This window comes from Cajanus cajan, chromosome 2 (assembly GCF_000230855.2).
Source record: "Cajanus cajan strain Asha chromosome 2, NIPB_CcT2T_4, whole genome shotgun sequence".
Lineage (NCBI taxonomy): Eukaryota > Viridiplantae > Streptophyta > Magnoliopsida > Fabales > Fabaceae > Cajanus > Cajanus cajan.
The window spans coordinates 64,850,356-64,871,691 of record NC_138518.1 but is presented as its reverse complement, the minus strand read 5'-3'; the positions used below and the strand labels follow the sequence as shown (position 1 = coordinate 64,871,691).

The window sequence follows — 21,336 nt, the reverse complement described above, 5'->3', positions numbered from 1 at the left end:
TAATAAAAATAATCTTATTAAAAAAATTATGTGCTAATTATTTTAATAATTTTTCATATAACGTTAACTACAGAGTGCCAGCAAGGTTTTCTCTATTGAGAACCGAGGTGTGGTCCATGGTATTCTCCAAATAATGATGTTCAAACCTTTATCATTCTCATTCTGCAATTTTAAATTTGATTGGTGATTTTTGAAATTCAAGAATAATAATATAATTATTGTTATGACCGTTGTTTTTTTTTTCTTCTTCAAATGTTATTCAGTAAAAAATAATAAGGAATACAAGTAATGCCTAATAAAAATAAAATTGATATTCAGTATAAAAATATAAGAATGATACATGTTTTATTTTTATTAATAGAAAATTTTATTGTAATATTTTTCTTGAACGGTCATACTATCCTCTATCATTGAATTCTAATTTAAATTTGTGTAATTTCTGCAAACGTATTTCATATCAAATAACACAGTAGATAAAATATGGTCAACTATTTTTTCGGTGGAAAACAGAACATCTTAAAACGATTTAGTTACACAATCGTAATGCTTGTACATGATGTGTCCTTTATGTCTTTGTCTCAATTTATAAAGAAAGAGTTTAAATGGAGTTATTTAAAGGGTCTTGTGTTTCAGTTGTGAACAATTATGATTGCATAAATTTTTAAACGGTTACGGCTGAAAAAAATTATGAACTTGTTCATTGCTAAATGTTAACGAGTTGATTATTTTTATATGGCTTTCGTTTATTCTTTAAAAACTATTAGTCTGTAAATTATAAATTAAATGTCAACTAAAAAAGTTTATAGGTGATTAATCATAATGCTTTTATAATAATTAAGATAAATTAATATAAGAAAACTTAGTATATATGTGAAAATTTTGTTGATGAGTAATACGTAAATACTTTTATAATAAATGCTCATAAAACTTATCTAAACTTTTATGCATAAAAAAAATAGTAATTCACCATATGACACATGTTGAAATATGACTTAGTAGGCCTTAGATGATTCCTTGACTTGGTAAGAATTTAGGTGTGATTGTACACATTCGTTAGACTTTGTTAGGCTGAACTTAGTAATATAGTGCTTGAATAGAAACTTACAATAAAGACAAGTGAATGTCATAAAGCAACCATGAAAGTTGATTTGTAAGTACCTTAAAATAAAATGAAACTTAGGAACTGCACTCGTCCAATTGATGGGAACTCGAAAATTTTTCGAAGTATTATGGAAAATCTACTTAGTTATTTGTATTTACACCACTTTCAAGAAAAGAAACATTATTAGGGAGAAGAATGTTTACGAGGCACAAAACTAGCTTATAAGTTATGTTTCTGTTCTTTATTATAAGTACAACAAAATCAAAATTATACATATTAAAAAAATTAGTTATTTATATTAAATTTTGTTAATTTCATAACATCTGCTTTTAATCAATGATAAAGAAACAGTAACACCCTTACGGCCCACACTTTGGGCCGCATAAGCATTTGTTCGATTGCTCTAATCTGGGCCAATAATTATACAATGTGCTGCAATTTATGTGTTATCTTGTACTACTTTAGAATAGTGGACTTTGGGGGAAAAAACAGTAGAACATGGACCAACAAAAAATATAAAACCTGGCAGAATGGATCAGAATTCTACACTACGGGCCAATAATCAAATTGGTAGAATAGATGGGTGTCGTTAGCAGAAAGAGAGCCCAATATTGAGCCCCATTGCCTGGTGTGGGATATCAAAACAATGTATATAAATGGGAAAAACAATATATATAAATGGGGAGGGTGTATCGGAGATGTCACGTTAACTTAACTCAATAAATTTCTTCATACTTCATTATATGTAAATGGAAGCACTACAACTAATAAAGAAGAAAAATCCCAAAGCAAAAAGAAAGGCGAAGAGGATTTTAACTCGTGGTCTAAATCCAGCTTGTGCAGAAGTTAAAATAAGGAAAATTAATATGAAGTGTGTTTGACTTAAAAATACATTTTCTGTATTTTCTGCATTTATTTGATTTTGAAATTTCAAAATATGCGTTTAGTTAATATAATATATATTATCAGTTTTTTTCAAAGTCGTTTTTATAATAATTTTTATATAAAATTATTTAAACAAATCATTGTGTCATTATTGCGTTTTTGTTTTGTGAACAAATTTAGATTAGAATATGATTTTGTATATATTATCCAAACATCTTACTATTATATATATATATATATATATATATATATATATATATATATATATATATATATATATATAAGTGGGTTATCACTTATCATTACTATATTTAGGTAACCTATGTATGCCCTACACCATGGTTTCAGTATAATCAATAAAATATAGCTTAGCTTAACTACAACTACGAACTACCTATTACTCAATCACACTGTACCATTTTTTTATTATTTTAATTTACGAAAACCATATGTATTTTGTAGAAGAATTTCTCGTGTTTCGTTCAAAGTTATATAAATAAGATTACATGTTTGATATTGATAGTGTTTGTGGGCAGATTTTCGTTATCTTACTTTTATTAGGAACTATTCACATTAAGAAAAGGATGGACATCATAAGATATAAAAGGGACCAAAATATAATATGCGGTGATGAGGTGATCCACGTGGCTGCATGAAACATGGGACGGGGATGGAGACCAAGTTCCCATTGGTCCAAAATCTATCCACGAGAGCCTAAGATTTCTTTTATAGATTTCATAGTCCTACTTGGCTTTGTATGAGAGCTCCCTCGGATTTTCCCACACTTCACATATAAGATCACCAAGTGAATGTGTATATGCAAAGAAAACTCCAAACCAGACTCGGTTTAAGGTCAAGGAGAGATGGCAGCTGTAACATCTGGTGCTGTGTTAAATGGGTTTGGATCTCACTTCTTATGTGGAGGAAAGAGGAGTCAGGACCTCCTTGCTGCTAGCATTGGTGGCAAAGTTGGTGGTGCTGTTAGTCCTAAAAGAGTTATTGTGGCAGTTGCTGCTGCACCAAAGAAGTCATGGATCCCTGCTGTAAAAGGTGGTGGGAATTTCACTGATCCAGAATGGCTTGATGGCTCGTGAGTCCACCCATCTTTCTACTCAATTTCTCTTTTATTTCTTATATTATTTGTTTGAAATTCAATTATGAGTGGTTAGTCTCATGTTGATCAAGAAATGGCTCAATGAAGTATATATCAGAGACAAGACTTATATACCTAATGGCTTAAGATTTCGGATAATGATGTGTTTTTCTATTAGCCCATTAACCTTTAAATGCGCCCCGCAATAGTCTCTACTCTGTAGGAGTTTTCACGTCAACTAGTAGTATACAAGTGGGTGGAAATTCTCATTTTACAAGCTGAATTTGTAAGGTTGAATTGGAGGCTAATTCTACTTTCTATTTGATGGACTCATTTCACGTTCAATTTTGCAATTGCAGGCTACCAGGTGACTATGGCTTTGACCCTCTAGGACTAGGAAAGGACCCAGCATTCCTGAAATGGTATAGAGAAGCTGAACTCATTCATGGGAGGTGGGCAATGGCTGCAGTTGTGGGCATATTTATTGGTCAGGCCTGGAGTGGAGTTCCATGGTTTGAGGCTGGTGCTGATCCTAATGCACTTGCTCCTTTCTCCTTTGGTTCTCTTCTGGGCACCCAGTTGCTCCTAATGGGATGGGTTGAGAGCAAGAGGTGGGTGGATTTCTTCAACCCAGATTCTCAGTCAGTGGAATGGGCCACCCCATGGTCAAGAACTGCTGAGAACTTTGTTAACTCTACTGGCGATCAAGGCTACCCTGGGGGCAAATTCTTTGATCCTCTGGGATTTGCGGGCACAATCAGGGATGGTGTTTACATTCCAGATACAGAGAAGTTGGAGAGATTGAAATTGGCTGAGATTAAGCATGCTAGGATTGCAATGCTGGCTATGCTGATTTTCTACTTCGAGGCTGGACAAGGGAAGACACCTCTTGGTGCTCTTGGTTTGTGAACAAAATAATGTACTTAGTTGAATTGAGAGGCTAGGGAGACAATTTGAATCATTGTCCTGTAGAGCCAGATTTCTCCCTTGAAAATTTTTCAAATTTTATGCTCTAAACTTTGGATGCATTCACCTTGTATCTGCATTATATATTTATAATATTGACACCTCATATGTATACTTCCATCCATATTCATTTCCAAACCAGATGGAGTGAAATAGTTCAAAATTGCAAGTTGGTCATTATATTTGTCATACTCATTTGCAAGGCAGAAAAACACACACATGCAAAGCCGAAGATAGCTTGGACTGCCATAAAAAATAAGTACACGAAGTCAAATGGTGATGGTGTTCATCCATAAAAAAAATAATAATAAATAAATAAAATCCAGGGCTAAACTAACAGAATCATGAAAGAAACGCAGCAGAATCAGCTCTCTCTTTTTTTGGTGGAGGGGTTTGTCTTGATTATCGCTCACAGTAGCCATCAAAAACTCACCCTCACACACAACTTCACCTCCAACATATGCCTTCCCTTCCATCTTTGCTATTCCAAATCGCTTTTGCAGTTTGATAAGTGTCATTCTCATAACCAACGTATCTCCTGCAATCACAGGCTTCCTAAATCGCACTTTGTCTATTCCAGCAAAGAAGAAATTCTGACGAGAACCTCCAACTTCAGGTTGCAACATAACCAATCCACCGACTTGTGCCATTGCCTGCATCAAAGACCTCTCATATTCATCACCACTTACAAAGATAATTCAACAGAACCTTTAAAAAATTACAGACATCTGTTGTCAATCTCAACTCAAAAGCTCTTTCATGAGTTGGATCTTATGCAGCAGAAGTGAATACAAATGTGCCAAGAAGCCTAACGAGAAAATGAAGGTAACATAGTTCTCTGATCCAATCAAGATAAAGTTGCAAATTTAGCTCTAGAGACCGGACAGATATCGCAATTGGAATCTTGCCGATGTTTTTCTTACATTAAAACTGGCACATGCTAAACAAAACCTAGGCTATAGAGACCTAGGCGCACGTGCCCCACTTATTTCATGCCTATGAAATGCAAGCTATAAATAAAATACAGAGGAAACATGAGGCAACCAGCAAGAAATTCACCAATATTATTATCATATTCATAATCTCTCCTTCCCTAAATTTTTCATTTGATATTTAAATAGTAACACCATTCAATTTATGATATTTAAACTTTAAAATTTGTAGGAACTTAAGTAAATGTGACGATCTACAATCTTGAATATTCTATTTTTTCCCCTGGTTTCTATGCACTTTTTTAAAAGTCTAAGAATGTCATAGAAGAGTCCATCTTGCAAAAATTCACAAATAGCTTGCTATTGCTCCAAAATTTCAATATAAGAAAAACACCAACATTTCTACAATTTAAGAGATCTTTCCTGGAAACCAACTGATGTAGATTGAGTTCTTATAGTTTCAAATGAACTCAATCTACATCAAGCAGTAGATACTATATTTGATTAAAGAAGAAACAGTTTATAAGCATATAATTTACACTAACATAATCAAATATTTGCATGCAAGAAGACAAGCTCCATGACAGAATGGTTCAGCTTAGTGTTTACCTCAACCATGAGAACACCAGGCATGATTGGTCTTTCTGGAAAATGTCCAGGAAAGAAGTTGTCATTTATTGTTACATTCTTTATGGCCACTGCAGAAACTCCAGGATTGAATTCAATCACTCTATCCACTAGAAGAAATGGAAACCTTAATGACACCCCACCCCACCAAAAGAACAAAGAAATTGGATTTAGAAAATAAAAATAAAAATAAAAAAATAAAAGCACGGTGAAAAAAAAAAAAAGTTCACCTGTGGGGAAGAATGTCAAGAATCTGATTGATGTCCAATGATGTTGAAAACGCATGGTACCCTGCATGCAACAACGTCAAAACCAAAATAACACGTGCATGAAAAAAATGGAAGGTGAACAGAATCCAAAAATCACAAGAGGAAAACAAAAATGCATACTTAATTCAATTGGGGTGTTTTGTGTTGGAGCATTGGCTGCATCCAGAGAGCAAAACGTTGTGAACCGTGTTGCGGTTTTCCTCAAGTGGTTAGGTAGAGGCTGAGATCTGGAGGTGGGAAATCCGAGAGATGAAAATTTGGGTTGATTGGAATGAGATACTGTGAGAGGGGGAAATGAAGGTGTTGGAGAGAGCAGAGAGTGACATTGTTGAACTGTGTTAAAATGCAGTTTGTGTTTTGTATTCTATGGATGCATTTATTACTACGTAAGATGTTAGATGGCGAAAGTAACATGCAAATGCAACCGATGATGGTGTTTTACACTTTTACGTGTTTGGACGTTGTTTGCTCAACTACAAAAAAATTATAAATCAAGAGTTTATAGTTTATAACTTTTTTACACGTAAAAGATTTATTTCTTTCAGTAAAATTTTCTCAAAATATATATTTTAGATAATATACTTAAAGAAGTTAATTGTTTATCTATTATGTTAAACTTTATTGATAGACAGTATAACACTTTATTATCATTATTATAGTTATAATACAAACATATTACGGTAAATCATTATAAAATTATGATAATAAATTTAAAAAATCTTTATTACAGAAAAAATATTTCATAAGATTTGATTAATTCATTATATTATTATATAAAATTATAATTTATTAAGATTTAATTTGTGTAATTAAATATATTGGTGTTTTTAGAATTAAAGAAATGATAAAATTTAGGGGAAAAATTGAATATGATGCTGACATTTTACATCAGTTTTTGTGACGAAAAAACTTCTTTTATAATATACTAGTTTAAAAATAAACACTCCGAGACTATGTATATTTTGTTTTTAAAAAAAATAAAATAAATGAAAAAATGCTTAAAATTAAATATGTGTGAATGATTAATAATTAGGGTTTGGATGATGGATTTAGATGAGTTTAGTCAGTATTTGAAGTAAAATGTTTTGTTTGTGTTTTAATATGAAAATGCATTAAAAATAACCTAGTTGTTTATTTAAAGATAGAGCATTCTTTGTCCTACAATAGAAATTTTATATTAAACTATTATGACTTTTTGGCCTAAAATCATAGGATTTTGTAAAAATTTTGTCGTTATTAATAACGTATTTTAGTACTTAATCATAATCATTATTCATTATTTTTGATGTGCAATATAAGTTCTTAGTAAAAAAATAATAAGTTATTCTAAGTACAAAAGTTAAGTTAGTTATAAAAAATAATTTTGTACAAAAAAATTTTCATTAACTTTGATGTGCAATATAAGTTCTTAGTAAAAAAATAATAAGTTATTCTAAGTACAAAAGTTAAGTTAGTTATAAAAATAATTTTATACAAAAAAATTTCTAGATAACACAAATCAATTATAGGTCGGGATAGTCAGGTTTGGATGAAAATTTTATAAATAATTTGAAATTTAATTATTTGTAAATTTTTTTAAAAATGTAGAATTTTGAGTCCTCTAAAGAAAAAAAGACTTTGAAATTCTTTACTTTTTGTCTCTACCTCTCACTTCTCTCTTTCAAAGTTCACATAAAAAATATTAATAGTTTTTTTAATTATTAAATATCCGATTTTTTAAATTATTAAATATTTAAAAATATTTTTTAAAAAATTATTAAGTATTTAAAAATTGGCTAATATTTAATTCTTAAATTTAATCTCAAAATTCAATATATATATTTGCTTAAAATCAATTTTATCTATAGCAAAAATCAAGTTGCCTTATTTAAATTACAAAATAAAAAATTTAAAATTTGAATTAACTTATTCAAGTGAAATAATTAAAGAATGATGAAAATCGAGTGTGTTTGAATGAAAAAATTTAAATGGAATAATTTTTTTTAAAGAATTTTAAAAGCCTTAAGGTAAAATGTCTTGTTTAGGTGAAAACTTTTCAAAGATTTGAAATTCAAACATTTATGAAATTTCTCAAAATAATAAATTTCAAATTCTCTAAAAAAAAGTAAGATTTTGAAATTCTTCATAATTTTTCTTTCTTATCTCACCTATATACCTTTTATCTCTTATATTTTCTTTTGTCTATCTTTCTTCCATCTCTTATGCTCTATTTTCTCTCTCTTCTCTTTCTTTCCTTTTTTTTTTTCTCTTCTAATTTTTTCTTAATTATTAAATATTCAAAATATAAAAAATAATTATTAAATATTATTTAATATTAGTTTTTCAAATTATTAAATATTTAAAATTAAATAATATTTATTTTTATAAAATTTAATCTTAAAATCTCAATTTATATATATATATAATCAATTTTAATCATGGTAGAAATCAAATTATCATGTTCAAACTAAGAATTTAAAATTAAAAGAATTTGAATTGACTTATTAAAACAAAAATGATGAAAATTAAAATCAAAGCAATTCAAATTCTAAAAATTCTACTTTTCTTTAATTTATAAAAATATGTATCCGATGTATATTATATATGACTAAAATTTATTATAAATTATATACATAAATTATGTTTGAACATATAAATTATATTAAAACTAATTTGTATAAAAACATATTTTAAAATATATAAATCATATTTTAGATATATGATATTTAATATATATTATAACTAAAAAATTATTTATTGATAATTTATTTTAAAAATATTATAATTTAATACATAAGTAATGATGATAAATAAAATTAAATTACCTAAAAGGTTAAAAAATTTCTAAAAACTTTTTTATTAAATAAAAGTCTCTATAAATACTATCGTACAAGATAATCATTCATATTTAATATATAAATATTAATTTAGAGAATAAAAAGATTTAAAAATAAGTTTGTAAAGAAGTAGAAAATAAAAATAAAAATTAAATAAAAAAGTATGAAAGATAAAGAGTATTTTGAAAGTTGACACAAAATAATTAATAGAATATGTATATTAAAAAGAGGTATCACCATTATTAATAGGATAGATAATAGATAACAAAATAATAATATAATAGTAGATAGAAAATTTCTTATCTAAGATAAGTTCTTTATTTTTCTATAATAAATATTTTACAAAGTAATTTTTAATTAATTAATAATATAGTATTTACAAAATATATATATATATATATATATATATATATATATATATATATATATATATAATATAATGGATTTAGATGGAACAAAATTATATATATAATATATTATTTTAAAAAACTTAATATTTTTTTTCTATAAATAGCATCAAAGCCTTATTTAATATATCAATGTTTATCATCTCATTACCAAAAAAAAAAAAACAATGTTTTTACCACCTCTATATATATATATAATGGATTTGGATGGAGTCAAATTATATATATTTTATTTATTTAGAAAAAATTATATTTTTCTACAAATAACAACAAAAGCTTTATTTAACATTAATCAATGTTTATCATCTATATCCATATCTATATTATATATAATATTGAGTCATCACAAGTCATATCACACAAGTGCATATTGATCCTTGATTAATAACTTTAGAATACTATATGAAGTAAGTTTATGACAAAAAAAAATTTTATATATAATTTTGACCTATTGTGCATGCCCTCTCTCGTCTCCCTCTTTCACTCCTCCTGTTGATAATGTTAGCTTTTGGAATTCTCTAGAGTTAACTAGTGAGCTCTTGTCTATACACTTAAAGTAAGATTAGATTTCTAACTTTTTTTTGAATAAGTTAGTTTTATTTTATACTTTGTAATTCTCAATTTCACGACAATATACAATTTTAAACTGTTGAATTTCTATTTGTCTCACTATATTTATGAGATAAAAATATCTAAAAAAAACATAATATGTTTATATTATATAATAAAAATATATTATTTATATTGAATTAGCACAATAAATAAGTTAAATAAAACATCTATAAAAGTACAAAATGTGTCAATTTTGTTAATATATTATAAAAACGAATTTAGATGAAATGAAGTTATATTTTTTTCTTAATTTTTGTTTAAAAAACAATATTTTCTATAAATAGCAATAAAGGATCTATTAAATGAAATTGGTTAGATGGACTTGGTTAAAATATTATTTATCATAAGATCTTTACCGACTACTGACATTTCTCTCTTTCTTTTCACGTGTTAAGTTGAAGATTGATTCATTTTGAGATATAAAAACCACTAAAGAGTGATTTATTTTGCATACATATGATCACAAAATGAAATCGTGCTTATCATACTTGCACAAATAAAGTGTGTTGCATAACCTAGAACAATAGAACATGGATTAAGGCTTAACATTTAAGCATAATTAGACATAAAATTTGTGTTCTAATATAGTTTGAATTATAAAAAGTATTGGGTGCGTTGGATAAGGAAATTAGGAAGAAGAGTAGTGAGGAAGGAAAGGAAAGGAAAGGATTATAAGAGAGTAGATGGATAGATGAAGTAAGGATGAAAGAAGAGGAAGGTGTGCGTGCGTGCGTGGGTTGAGTTAAATAAATAGACGCAGTGGTGTGGGTGTGAGTGGTTTAAGATGGAGTTCCATCGCAGCGACTCGTCATCATCGCCGTGTTCCTCGGCAGCCACAGCCACACCGCAGGCCCAATCAGACCCAATGCACTCGTGGTGGGAGTCAGTGTCGAAAGCACGGTCACGCATCCACGCCCTGGCAGCCCTGCTCCCGTCCTCCTCGTCCTCCTCCCTCGCCTCCCTGGCAGACTCGGACCGCCCCGCCCTCTCCCTCCTCTCCTCCCCCGCAGCCTACGACGCCCTCTCCGCCTCCCTCCAGGGCTCCCACGCCGACCCCCTCTGCCACTGGCTCTACGACACCTTCCTCTCCAACGACCCCCACCTCCGCCTCGTCGTCCTCTCCTTCGTCCCCCTCCTCGCCGGCCTCTACCTCTCCCGCCTCCACTCCCCCGACCCCCCCCTCCCTCGCCGGCTTCGAAGCCCTCCTCCTCGCCCTCTACGCCGCCGAGACCAAATCCCGCAACGGCAAGCCCCTCCTCGTCACCATCCCCGACCTCTCCCACCCCTCCATCTACCACGCCCCTCTCCGCAAACCCCAATCCCAATCCCAATCCCAATCCCCCTCCCTAGGGCTAATCTCCCCCCCTCTGGAACCCCAACTCGGCGTCAAATCCACCAAACGCCCCACCATCGTCGGCGTCGCCCTCCACTCCTTCTTCTCCCAGATCTCCCACATGCCTGCCTGGTCCAAGCTCCACTTCTGCCAATTCGCCGCCGCTTGGGCCGGCGCCAACTGCCCCTGCCGCAACGACCTCGACCTCGACCAAACCCTACCTTTCGATAACGTTAACATTCTCATCCGCGACGATCCTCAACCTCAGAGGATTCCTCTTCCCTGGGAGATTCTCCAGCCCTCGCTCAGAATCCTCGGCCACTGCCTTCTCGGCCCGTTGAACTCGCAGGACGTGAAGGACGCTGCAGCGTTCGCGGTGCGCTGTCTCTACGCGCGCGCCTCCCACGATTTGCTGCCGCAGGCTATACTCGCTACCAGGAGCCTCATTCAGCTTGATGTCAGGGCCAGAGAGGCTGCTAAGGATAACGCTGCTTCCTCCAACGCCAACACGCCTACCAAGGTTAAGAAGCCTGAGATTCTGTTGGTTTCCAAGTGAGGTTGCTGCTGGTGTGTACTATATATGGTCCTGCCTCTTCTGTACCTCTTCATACTGTAAGCTGATTTCGTGCTTGTATAATAGAATCTTCATAGCTGTTCATTTTTGTTTTTGGTTCATTTAGGTTATACAGGTATATTTATTTTTTTATTTTTGAATTTTTTTTTCCTACCGAGTGATTAGGTAGCTGTATTATTCAGTATTGACGGTCTCTTCATTGAATTATGATGTGTGTGTGTGTGTTTGCGTGCACACTTGTTTGATTATAATCGTGCAGTTTTCCTGTGGTGTGGTGTGGTGTGGTGTGGTGTGTTGGGCTTCTTATGGCTTTGAATTGTTGTTGTACTTTGTGGAGATTGAGGAAATTGAATGGGGTGTTCTGAATGAGTTGTTATTTTGCTGCGGTTGGTTTTACTGGAGGTTTCAGTTCTTCCCTAGATTATGTGGTGTGGTTGAGTCATCAGCCATCAGTTGGTTTGTCTTTTCTGACGATGATAATCTGTTATAGATTAAATGTTATTATTGAATATGAAATATGATGAGAAGTCGCTGTAAGGTCTCCATATTATTGCTTTGCTTATCCATATTGACAACAATGTCAATAGTATTGCTTGCTTTAGAAGACTGTATATGAATCATCGTATGTAATACGATAGTGTACTTGCTGCAGTTGTTGGTTTTTTACGTAGATTATGTTGTGTGGTTGAGTCATCAGCCATCAGTTTGGTTTTGCTTTTCTGACGATGATAATCTGTTATAGATTAAATGTTATTATTGAATATGAAATACGATGAGAAGTCGCTGCAAGGCCTCCATATTATTGCTTTGCTTATCCATAACCACAACAATGTCAATTGTATTTTGCTTGCTTTATAAGACTGTATATGAATCATCGTATGTAATACAATAGTGTACTTGCTGCAGTAGTTGGTTTTTTTACGTAGATGGTCTTCTGCTTTTGAAATATCTTGCATCAAATTTTGAGAATGAAAGTCATCCTACAACCACCAGGTTTTCTAAAGTGTATTTTGGGGTGAAAGGGAAAGATATGGAGGGAATTACTACCTTGGTGGGAGGGGGGTGTGGGAGCATGTGAAGTGTGACATCACTTAACAACCTGATGCAAATGTGATGTGGCAGCAGGGTATGTAGTATGCAAGGGAGCATTTGGTTAGAATGGGGGGATTAAATAAACAATTAAAAATGAGAGAGCAGAGTAGAGATACGGAAGCTTTTGGATTGTTTTGGTTTAGGATAAGTAAGTTTTGAGAGAGTAGGCGATCTCAAGTTTTTCCTGTGCTATCTCTGCTTCCAGGTTGGTTTCTACTTACATAAATACACACGTACCTGTCTCTGATTTCTTAATTCTGCTATCATAAGGATATTTGAGTAGGATTTTATAACAAAGTACAGTACTACCTATGGGTTTTCTGCTCTAATAGGATGTTCCAAAGAACTTTTAGAGTCTCTTTGGTGCTCTGCCATTAGGATATAGTGAAATTTTGATGATGTAAAAAGAATTTACTGTAGTACTCATTAAAAGAAATGGTGGAGAAACTCGTTGAAGAACAATAATCCCTAGGATAATTTTAACTCCATACTGTATGTCGATTGGAGTTCTAGAAGTGTCAAGTTTAAGCAAGTAATCAGTTTAACAACAGTTTTTTGTGCTGGAAGTAGGGACTTCAATATGCTCTACTCTCCTACGGCATTATCGTGTTATCATGGAGTGTTGAACTCTTGTATTCAGTATTGCAGTGTGCCTTCTAAGCCGTAGTACAAAAATAATGTTTTTCATTCTTTTTGTCTATCAGTGAAGGGCATTGTAGAGTTCACTCCTTGTTAGGAGAGGCAGTATCAGCTGTTTGTATGCAAGAATGTTATATGTTAGAAATGGATTGGGCTAAACTTTATCCCAAAAGCTATCTCAAGTGGGTATGATTATGCGAGTCATCTAAGGACTACTTTGGCCATATTCTTGGCTAATGTTAGATCCTAAAATGTCCCCAGACCTTCCTCATTCCAGAACATTTGGAATGTGAAGTTTGCAAGATTGGACATTTATGTTGTCCAAGATAAGGATTGGATAAGCTTTACCATATTAAAAATGAATTGGGCCTCATTCAATTCCAAAAGTTAGCTCAAGGGGGTATAGGATTGCTCATGTTTTATAAACATCATGTTGGCCATATTTCTAATGGACATGGGAGGACTCTTATAGGCATATTTAATGTTTGTGGGTGGCTGGAGATTAAAGGCTATACATGCTAATTTCTAGGAGTGGTCATGGGAAGACATAATTAATTAATCTTGATATTATTTGTAGCTAAATAGTATAATTAAGTTTCTGACTCAGTAGGACCCAAATTCGCCTGAAAACTTACCAGATTTAACTTCTTTGAAAATTCAAACTTGTCAAAATTAACTTCAGGCTTAGCTGGGCTAATGGGACCGGGGATGGAATGGATTAGACCATGAACACATTCTATGCTGTCAAAATCAAAGATGGGAATGAAATGAGAGCATGAATTTTAGACGCAGAAGGTGTTTGTGTGATATCACAATAGGAATTTGTGAAATTCTGAGGTTAGCGGCTTTGAAGTTTGGGATGCATTTTAACTGTAGACCAATGACTGGTTGGATAAAGTACAATCCAAATTCTTTTGGTACTACTGAGTGGGGAGTCATTTATATAGATCGGACGATGTCATTGTATTCTATCAAAAACCTTGTCTCTATAGAGGTCATTTAGATCGAACAAGTTTTCAATGGTTCTATATTTTTTTTCTGGATCTTCCTCTAGCTCTAATTATCAGGCAATCGTTCATCTTCTCCCATGGCCAATCCCTCATAAACATGATTCTACCATCTTTGCCTCAATAAGCATCACTCTTATTTTTCTAATACATTCATTCTGTTTTTTTTTTCCTGCTTATATCATCCTATGCAACATTCTTGTATGATTAATTATCTGAAGCGTGATATTTTGGGGGTTTGAGGCCTTGTGATATTTAAGAAATTATAATAGACATCAGTGTCGACATTGTCGAGGATTATTACAGTCATCTTATGCCAGTTTTCTAGTTACAAAGTGCTGCAAATAATGTCATTAGTATGGCATGTGGACACCCCCTTGAACGTTTGGCTTTCAAGAGCCCAGGCAAAAAAAAAAAAATCTGTTTTTGCTTGCCGTTTTCTACTTTTTGATGATTCTTTATGCATGCGTTATACTTTGTAACTCAGTAAATTGGAGAGATGTATGCGGGGGTGAATGTGGCATAATTTAACGTTACAAACTAACCGTTTTTAGATTTAAATATTAATATTTATGTATATAAATATAACTTACATGAAAAGAAATTTACGCAATCAATCTTCTCTAGTTTATTTCTTCATTATTTTTTTCACACAATCTATCTCATCCATTTTTTACTTATATCTTTTTTTTTTTCTCACACCTTTTTTACTTAATCTTAAATCTTGAACTCTCTTTTATTTGTCTTCATCTAATAGATCAAAACCTATTCATTCTCAAGTTAAATTTGATGCAAAAATTGTCAATCTTTCACTCATCCAAAATTTTTAAAATTGTCCATGAAAAGTTGGGCGTTGTCTATTTGAATACTACTGGGACTAACTTCTTAATATACGTTAATAACAAGCGTAAAAAAAAAAAACGTTGATAACAATGAAGTTTATGGATAATTTGAGTTACATTTTTCAACGTTGATTGCCTTGTTTTAACAAATTATTATAAAAGTCTGAAAGTAATAATATTAAAAAAAAAACAAACTAGTCAATTGGCTAAATTTATATGTAATATTCTATTGTAATTTATCCTATTTTTCTTTCTAACTCTACATTTTCTTTATCATATATTACATGTTATATATTACATGTAATTTATCATTAACTTTACCCCCAAGGTTTCATTTCATATACGAACTCAATTTCACACTTAAACTAATACAGTGATTGTTATTGTACATATTGTAGTTGCATGTCAGGCTTATTGAACAGTACTTTTCAGTGTTAATCTTCCCAAAAGCCAAATGCACAAGTACCGCTGCTTAGCTAGGGTTTTAAATATAGTATTGCATTAAATAATAGCTCCCACTCACTTGCTTACAGAATCTAACATGAAACAAAGCTGATATATAATATGACCTTGGCCATCAGAGAGTCAGGTACAGACTGACTTGACTTCATTCCAAAATCCTCACAAGCAACTAACTCCTGTCTTCCAAGCGCCTACAAACAGCTTGCATTCATTGATGTTCTATTCCCCTTCCCATCTTTCAACAGCTGCAGGTTTTACCCGCAGGGCACTAAAATGTTCTCTATGCTTCAAATCCTTCGATTACCGAGTGGATACTTCACAGACAAGCAAATGCCAGCTATAATTGTGTCTCATCCTCATGAAATCATCTCACAGTTTTGACTAAAATAAATTATTTATGCTTATATGTTTTTTGTTGTGAAATTGTTAGAGATCCCACCTAACTATATGACCACGATAAAATATATAAATGAAAAAATATATATATTTTTTAATTAATTTTATAAAATTGGTATTAAATAATTTTTAATTTGTTGGTAGATGTATAAAACTTGAAGTTTGGTAACCTTATCCTTGATTCGATCTTGCCTTAAATAAGATGCCACACTAGGAGTTACACTAACAGGCAATGGTTAATCTGGGGCTCTGGCGAGTCTTGTTTGTGTTGCATGCATGCAGTTTGCAACCCTGATGTTGGCCAATATATATGCCCACTGGGATATACATTAATTGAGTATTGACATTATGACATATTATAGAGATCTGATTCAGATTACTCTACATATATAGTCACTGGTTTCAGCTATATTATGATTACGGAAAATATCTATATATGCTTGCACAATCCAAAGTTTCCAACTGTACGTAACATAAAATATACCCCTGGTAATATGTCACTCCACGCGCATGCATGAGGAGCTGGATGTGTATAAATTAATAAGTAGCATAGATTCGGTCCATATCAGAGCAGGGGATATGGTGTTAGATATACATATTTCTGGGATGCTTGTACACTTATTCTTTTGCTACTTTTGGGATTTCTTGAGCTTCATAAACAAACCATTGTTCTTCATAAAAGAAAAATAAATCATTACGTTTCTCCCATCATGAAAAAAGAAATGGCAATACACTGGCACTCACATTTGGATCGAGAAATTGTCGGTTGTAGGTTTTATTAATTATAAAACCATATATATAATATAGTTTCACAAGTAAATTGCTTGATGAGTATGAAAATTTATCTATATAACACCTTAATATAAAATTATAATATCTCGGTGTACACCTATGTACAAACTAAGTTTGAACATGAATTTACCCAAAAATTGGACTTTAACTAAAAGAAACAAAAAATAATGAAATAATTTTTTTTCTTGACACAATCTTTTTTTTTTTTTAATTTCAAAGAGAATTGACTGCCTAAATTGAAACTTACAAAAGAAAGATACAACGCAAAAGTATATGAGCAAAAGAAAGTAAATCCAAAGTGAGGAGTATCAAACACAAATGCATCCCCACCTTTTTTTGGCAAAACAATAATCTGCCATTAGATTAGCTTTTTCAAGGGCATGAGCATAATTAACGTACTGTTTCACTAGAAAACCGATTGCAGTCCACAGACACTGGATCAATATTCATGATCACGAGGATAACACTTATGTCCTGCATGCACTCCATTGACCCTACCCCAGCAATATTGTGTACAAAATTTTGATCCAAAGAAAGGAAGAGAGCATCTTTGTTTGACATGAGAAAGAGAAAGAACAAATGGCTTCTTTTGAAGAAAGCATAGAAGTAGATAAGTGGAGGGGGGATACAGTGTACGGAGCTGAAAACTGGAAAAAGCAATCATGAAAAGTTAAAGAGAAAGAAAAGAGCAGAAACGTCCAACATATTGACTCACATGCATAGCAGATAGCACTGACAAATGAATTGAGAAGCAAAAACAAAAATGAAGCTGCATGTAGGCACGTATATATATATATATCATGTGGACGTCTTTTGAATATTATATATTAATTTCTTAAAACAATAGTAATGTTATTGTACTATCCGTACTGTGAAGCCGAGCTCCCAGCTCAGTATCACAGCGCAAGACGACCTCGGACACGCGTTATGTGAGTCAGCTCGTCGCCCAAATAGGTCATAACTGATCTCGGGTCCAAGGCCCAATAAAACCCTAATTCATACTAAGGTACGTGCATTATTTATACGAGACTAATACTCCCACAAATACTAACTTTAGCATCAGAGTCTCTTTTGCAGGTACCACCCCCATCTTGGAGCATCAAGCGTACTAGCGAAGGAGGCTCACCGATCTTACCTAGCGGATCAGCTCTACAGCAGATTTCCGGTAAGAACATTTGGCGCCTACTGTGGGGCCGATCAAGACGGCTCTTATCGGTCACCCGTATGGTTTTCACTAGAAGCCATAGCAGACGAGCAACAGACGACGTTGATCACGCGACAAGCATGGGTGACGCAGCATCATTGAGAAGACTGATAGAACAGGTCGAGCAGATGCGACTACAACACGACGCCGATCTGCGAAACATGCGTGCCAAGCACAAAATTGACCTAGCGGCGCTGCGTACCGCTAACAAAGCTGACCTAGCAGCGTTGCGCGCCGAGAATAAACGTATTCGCGCCCAGCTTCCTCGGCGCCTTTCTGATCAACCCCCTCCATCGAATAACCAACGCGAGGAAGAGGGGCACTCAGTCTCTCAACCCCCAACCGCGCCTAGGGTACCCACTCCCCGACCTGTCACACATCTATCTCACGCACCGAGGTCAGCAATGCTCCTGCCCATGTCACGGGAAATCAAGCGACCTTCCGCCGTCATCCTTTTGTGGATGGCATCATGGAAACGCCTCTCCCTTTCGGATGGAAGCCTCTCCACATCGACTATTACGACGGCACGACAGACCCAGACGAGCACGTCGATCTGTACATTACACAGGTAAACCTATACACTAATAAAGATGTTATTCTTTGTAGGGTTTTCCTGACCTCGCTCAAGGGGGCAGCGCTCAACTGGTACACTTAACTGCCAGTGGAGTCAATAGACAACTTCGACACTCTGGTAAGGCGATTCACGGCGCAGTATGCCACGAGTCGACCTCACCATGTCACATCAGCCGCCTTGGCTAGTCTCAGACAGGGCGACGACGAATCACTAAGGGCGTTCATGGAACGCTTTGCCAGTATCTCGGTCAAGATTCGAAAATTGAACCCCGAGGTCGCCCTACACGCCATGCTCATGGCGTTCAAGCCTGGACCTTTCGTGGACAGCTTGTGTCTACGATCTCCTCTTGATATGGACGAACTCCGTGCCCGAGCTGCAGGGTATATTCAGATGGAAGAGCACTCTGCTTTTCGTGACCAGGTTTGCAACAAACCATAAGGAAAGCAAGACCAAGGTCAAGCCACAAACATTTAAAGTTGGCGACCTTGTTTGGTGGGGTGAGAGATGCAAGAACAGACCCCTCCAAAGGAAAATTTGGAACCTGGAATTCCACCTACCTCAAATTTTATTTCTCTTAACTTGTAAATTTAGGTGATGTACTCTTTTTCCTCCTCAGCCCTTTTTCTCACTAAAGAAAAGGGTTTTTGGCCAAGGAAGGTTTTAACGAGGCACACCTCAGAAATAAATCAATAAAGCAACTTCATTCCCATACATTTTTGGTATTAGCACATTAACCATGACGACTTGCCAAGGTCGAGTTTGAACCTTGATATGCCAAGGTCGAGTCCGAACCTTGAGATCACATTTTCTTAACCAAGGTCGTGTTCGAACCTTGATATGCCAAGGTCGAGTCCGAACCTTGAGATCATATTTTCTTAACCAAGGTCGAGTTTGAACCATGATATGCCAAGGTCGAGTCCGAACCTTGAGACTACATTTTCTTAACCGAGGTCGAGTCCGAACCTTGAGATCACATTTTCTTAACCAAGGTCGAGTTCGAACCTTGATATGCCAAGGTCGAGTCCGAACCTTGAGACTACATTTTCTTAACCAAGGTCGAGTTCGAACCTTGATATGCCAAGGTCGAGTCCAAACCTTGAGATCACATTTTCTTAACCAAGGTTGAGTTCGAACCTTGATATGCCAAGGTCGAGTCCAAATCTTGAGACTACATTTTCTTAACCAAGGTCGAGTTCGAACCTTGATATGCCAAGGTCGAGTCCAAATCTTGAGACTACATTTTCTTAACCAAGGTCGAGTTCGAACCTTGATATGCCAAGGTCGAGTCCGAACCTTGAGATCACATTTTCTTAACCAAGGTCGAGTTCGAACCTTGATATGCCAAGGTCGAGTCCGAACCTTGAGATCACATTTTCTTAACCAAGGTCGAGTTCGAACCTTGAAATGCCAAGGTCGAGTCCGAACCTTGAGATCACATTTTCTTAACCAAGGTCGAGTTCGAACCTTGATATGCCAAGGTCGAGTCCGAACCTTGAGAACACATTTTCTTAACCAAGGTCGAGTTCGAACCTTGATATGCCAAGGTCGAGTCCGAACCTTGAGAACACATTTTCTTAACAAGGTCGAGTTCGAACCTTGATATGCCAAGGTCGAGTCTGAACCTTGAGATCATATTTTCTTAACTAAGGTTGAGTTCGAACCTTGATATGCCAAGGTCGAGTCTGAACCTTGAGACTACATTTTCTTAACTGAGGTCGAGTCCGAACCTTGAGATCACATTTTCTTAACCAAGGTCGAGTTCGAATCTTGATATACCGAGGTCGAGTCCAAACCTTGAGATCACATTTTCTTAACCGATGTCGAGGTCGAACCTTGAAGATCACAAGGTCAAATTTGAACCTTCAAACAACAAATTTGGGAGCTCCTCAAAAGCCCCTTTGCTCTTACATCACTCGATGCTTGGGGGGCAAGTGTACTGGCCAGCCGAGTTGCCGACTTGTCCCTCACCAATATGCTGACTCGGTCAAAGATTTACCAGCCTAACCAAGCAGTAAACTCATTGTTGCCGAGCTCTTGAGCTCGGCCATGACACATGGCATCATGATAGGCAGACATACGTGAAAGGTCACTGTTCCTTGACGAGCTCGGTCTTAACTCCTTGACCTACAGTCTTCGGAGCTCGAGGGGCTAGTGTACTATCCGTACTGCAAAGCCGAGCTCCTAGCTTGGTATCACAGCGCAAGACGACTTCGGACACGCGCTATGTGACGTCAGCTCGTCGCCCAAATAGGTCATAACTGATCTCGGGCCCAAGGCCCAGTAAAACCCTAATTCATACTAAGGTACGTGCATTATTTATACGAGACTAATACTCCCACAAACACTAACTTTAGCATCGGAGTCTCTTTTGTAGGTACCACCCTCATCTTGGAGCATCAAGCGTACCAGCGAAGGAGGCTCACCGATCTTACCTGGCGGATCAGCTCTACAGCAAATTTCCGGTAAGAACAGTTATAAATATTATTTAGAGTAATATATTAATCATAATATTTATTATAAATAAATACAAATACCATTGTTTTAAAAAAAAAAATAAAGAGAAAACTGCTAAGAACTATATAAGATTGTATGAAGATGAGAAAACAGCATGAAGAAGAGATAGGCCTGAACCTGGTAAGCAGATTCACTGAGAAAAACTGTGGCAATACAATTTTAAAAGTTGAGTTGTTGCCTTCAAAATCATTACATCTG

The 21,336-nt window shown here is 34.7% G+C and overlaps 3 protein-coding genes across 3 annotated transcripts; 2 read left to right on the top strand and 1 right to left on the bottom strand.

Annotated features, from left to right (window-relative positions):
* Positions 1-2,766: 2,766 nt before the first annotated feature.
* On the top strand, positions 2,767-4,158 carry LOC109805079 (chlorophyll a-b binding protein CP24 10A, chloroplastic). Its single transcript, XM_020367030.2, has 2 exons — positions 2,767-3,077; positions 3,440-4,158. Exons 1-2 carry the CDS (start codon positions 2,851-2,853, stop codon positions 3,987-3,989), a joined length of 777 nt encoding a protein of 258 aa, XP_020222619.1. The 5' UTR covers positions 2,767-2,850; the 3' UTR covers positions 3,990-4,158.
* Positions 4,159-4,285: 127 nt separating this feature from the next.
* LOC109804696 (uncharacterized) lies at positions 4,286-8,759 on the bottom strand. The gene is made up of 5 exons (XM_083069839.1): positions 8,745-8,759; positions 5,995-6,238; positions 5,836-5,896; positions 5,588-5,732; positions 4,286-4,699 (listed from the first exon to the last, which is right to left on the bottom strand). The coding sequence occupies exons 1-5, from the start codon at positions 8,757-8,759 to the stop codon at positions 4,316-4,318; spliced, it is 849 nt and encodes a 282-aa protein (XP_082925965.1). The 3' UTR covers positions 4,286-4,315.
* Positions 8,760-10,080: 1,321 nt separating this feature from the next.
* Positions 10,081-11,985, top strand: LOC109805020 (hyccin). Its single transcript, XM_020366948.3, is given in 2 exon segments — positions 10,081-10,885; positions 10,887-11,985. Coding segments are annotated over 2 exon segments (1,104 nt in total). The 5' UTR covers positions 10,081-10,493; the 3' UTR covers positions 11,599-11,985.
* The last annotated feature ends 9,351 nt before the right edge of the window (positions 11,986-21,336 follow it).

Coding starts and splice junctions, on each gene's coding strand:
- LOC109804696 (XM_083069839.1), bottom strand. Junction 5,733..5,835: donor CTTGACATTCTTCCCCACAG/GTGAACTTTTTT, acceptor GGTGTCATTAAG/GTTTCCATTTCTTCTAGTGG. Junction 4,700..5,587: donor CTGGTGTTCTCATGGTTGAG/GTAAACACTAAG, acceptor TCTTTGATGCAG/GCAATGGCACAAGTCGGTGG.
- LOC109805079 (XM_020367030.2), top strand. CDS start 2,851: ATGGCAGCTGTAACATCTGGTGCTGTGTTAAATGGGTTTGGATCTCAC. Junction 3,078..3,439: donor CCAGAATGGCTTGATGGCTC/GTGAGTCCACCC, acceptor TTGCAATTGCAG/GCTACCAGGTGACTATGGCT.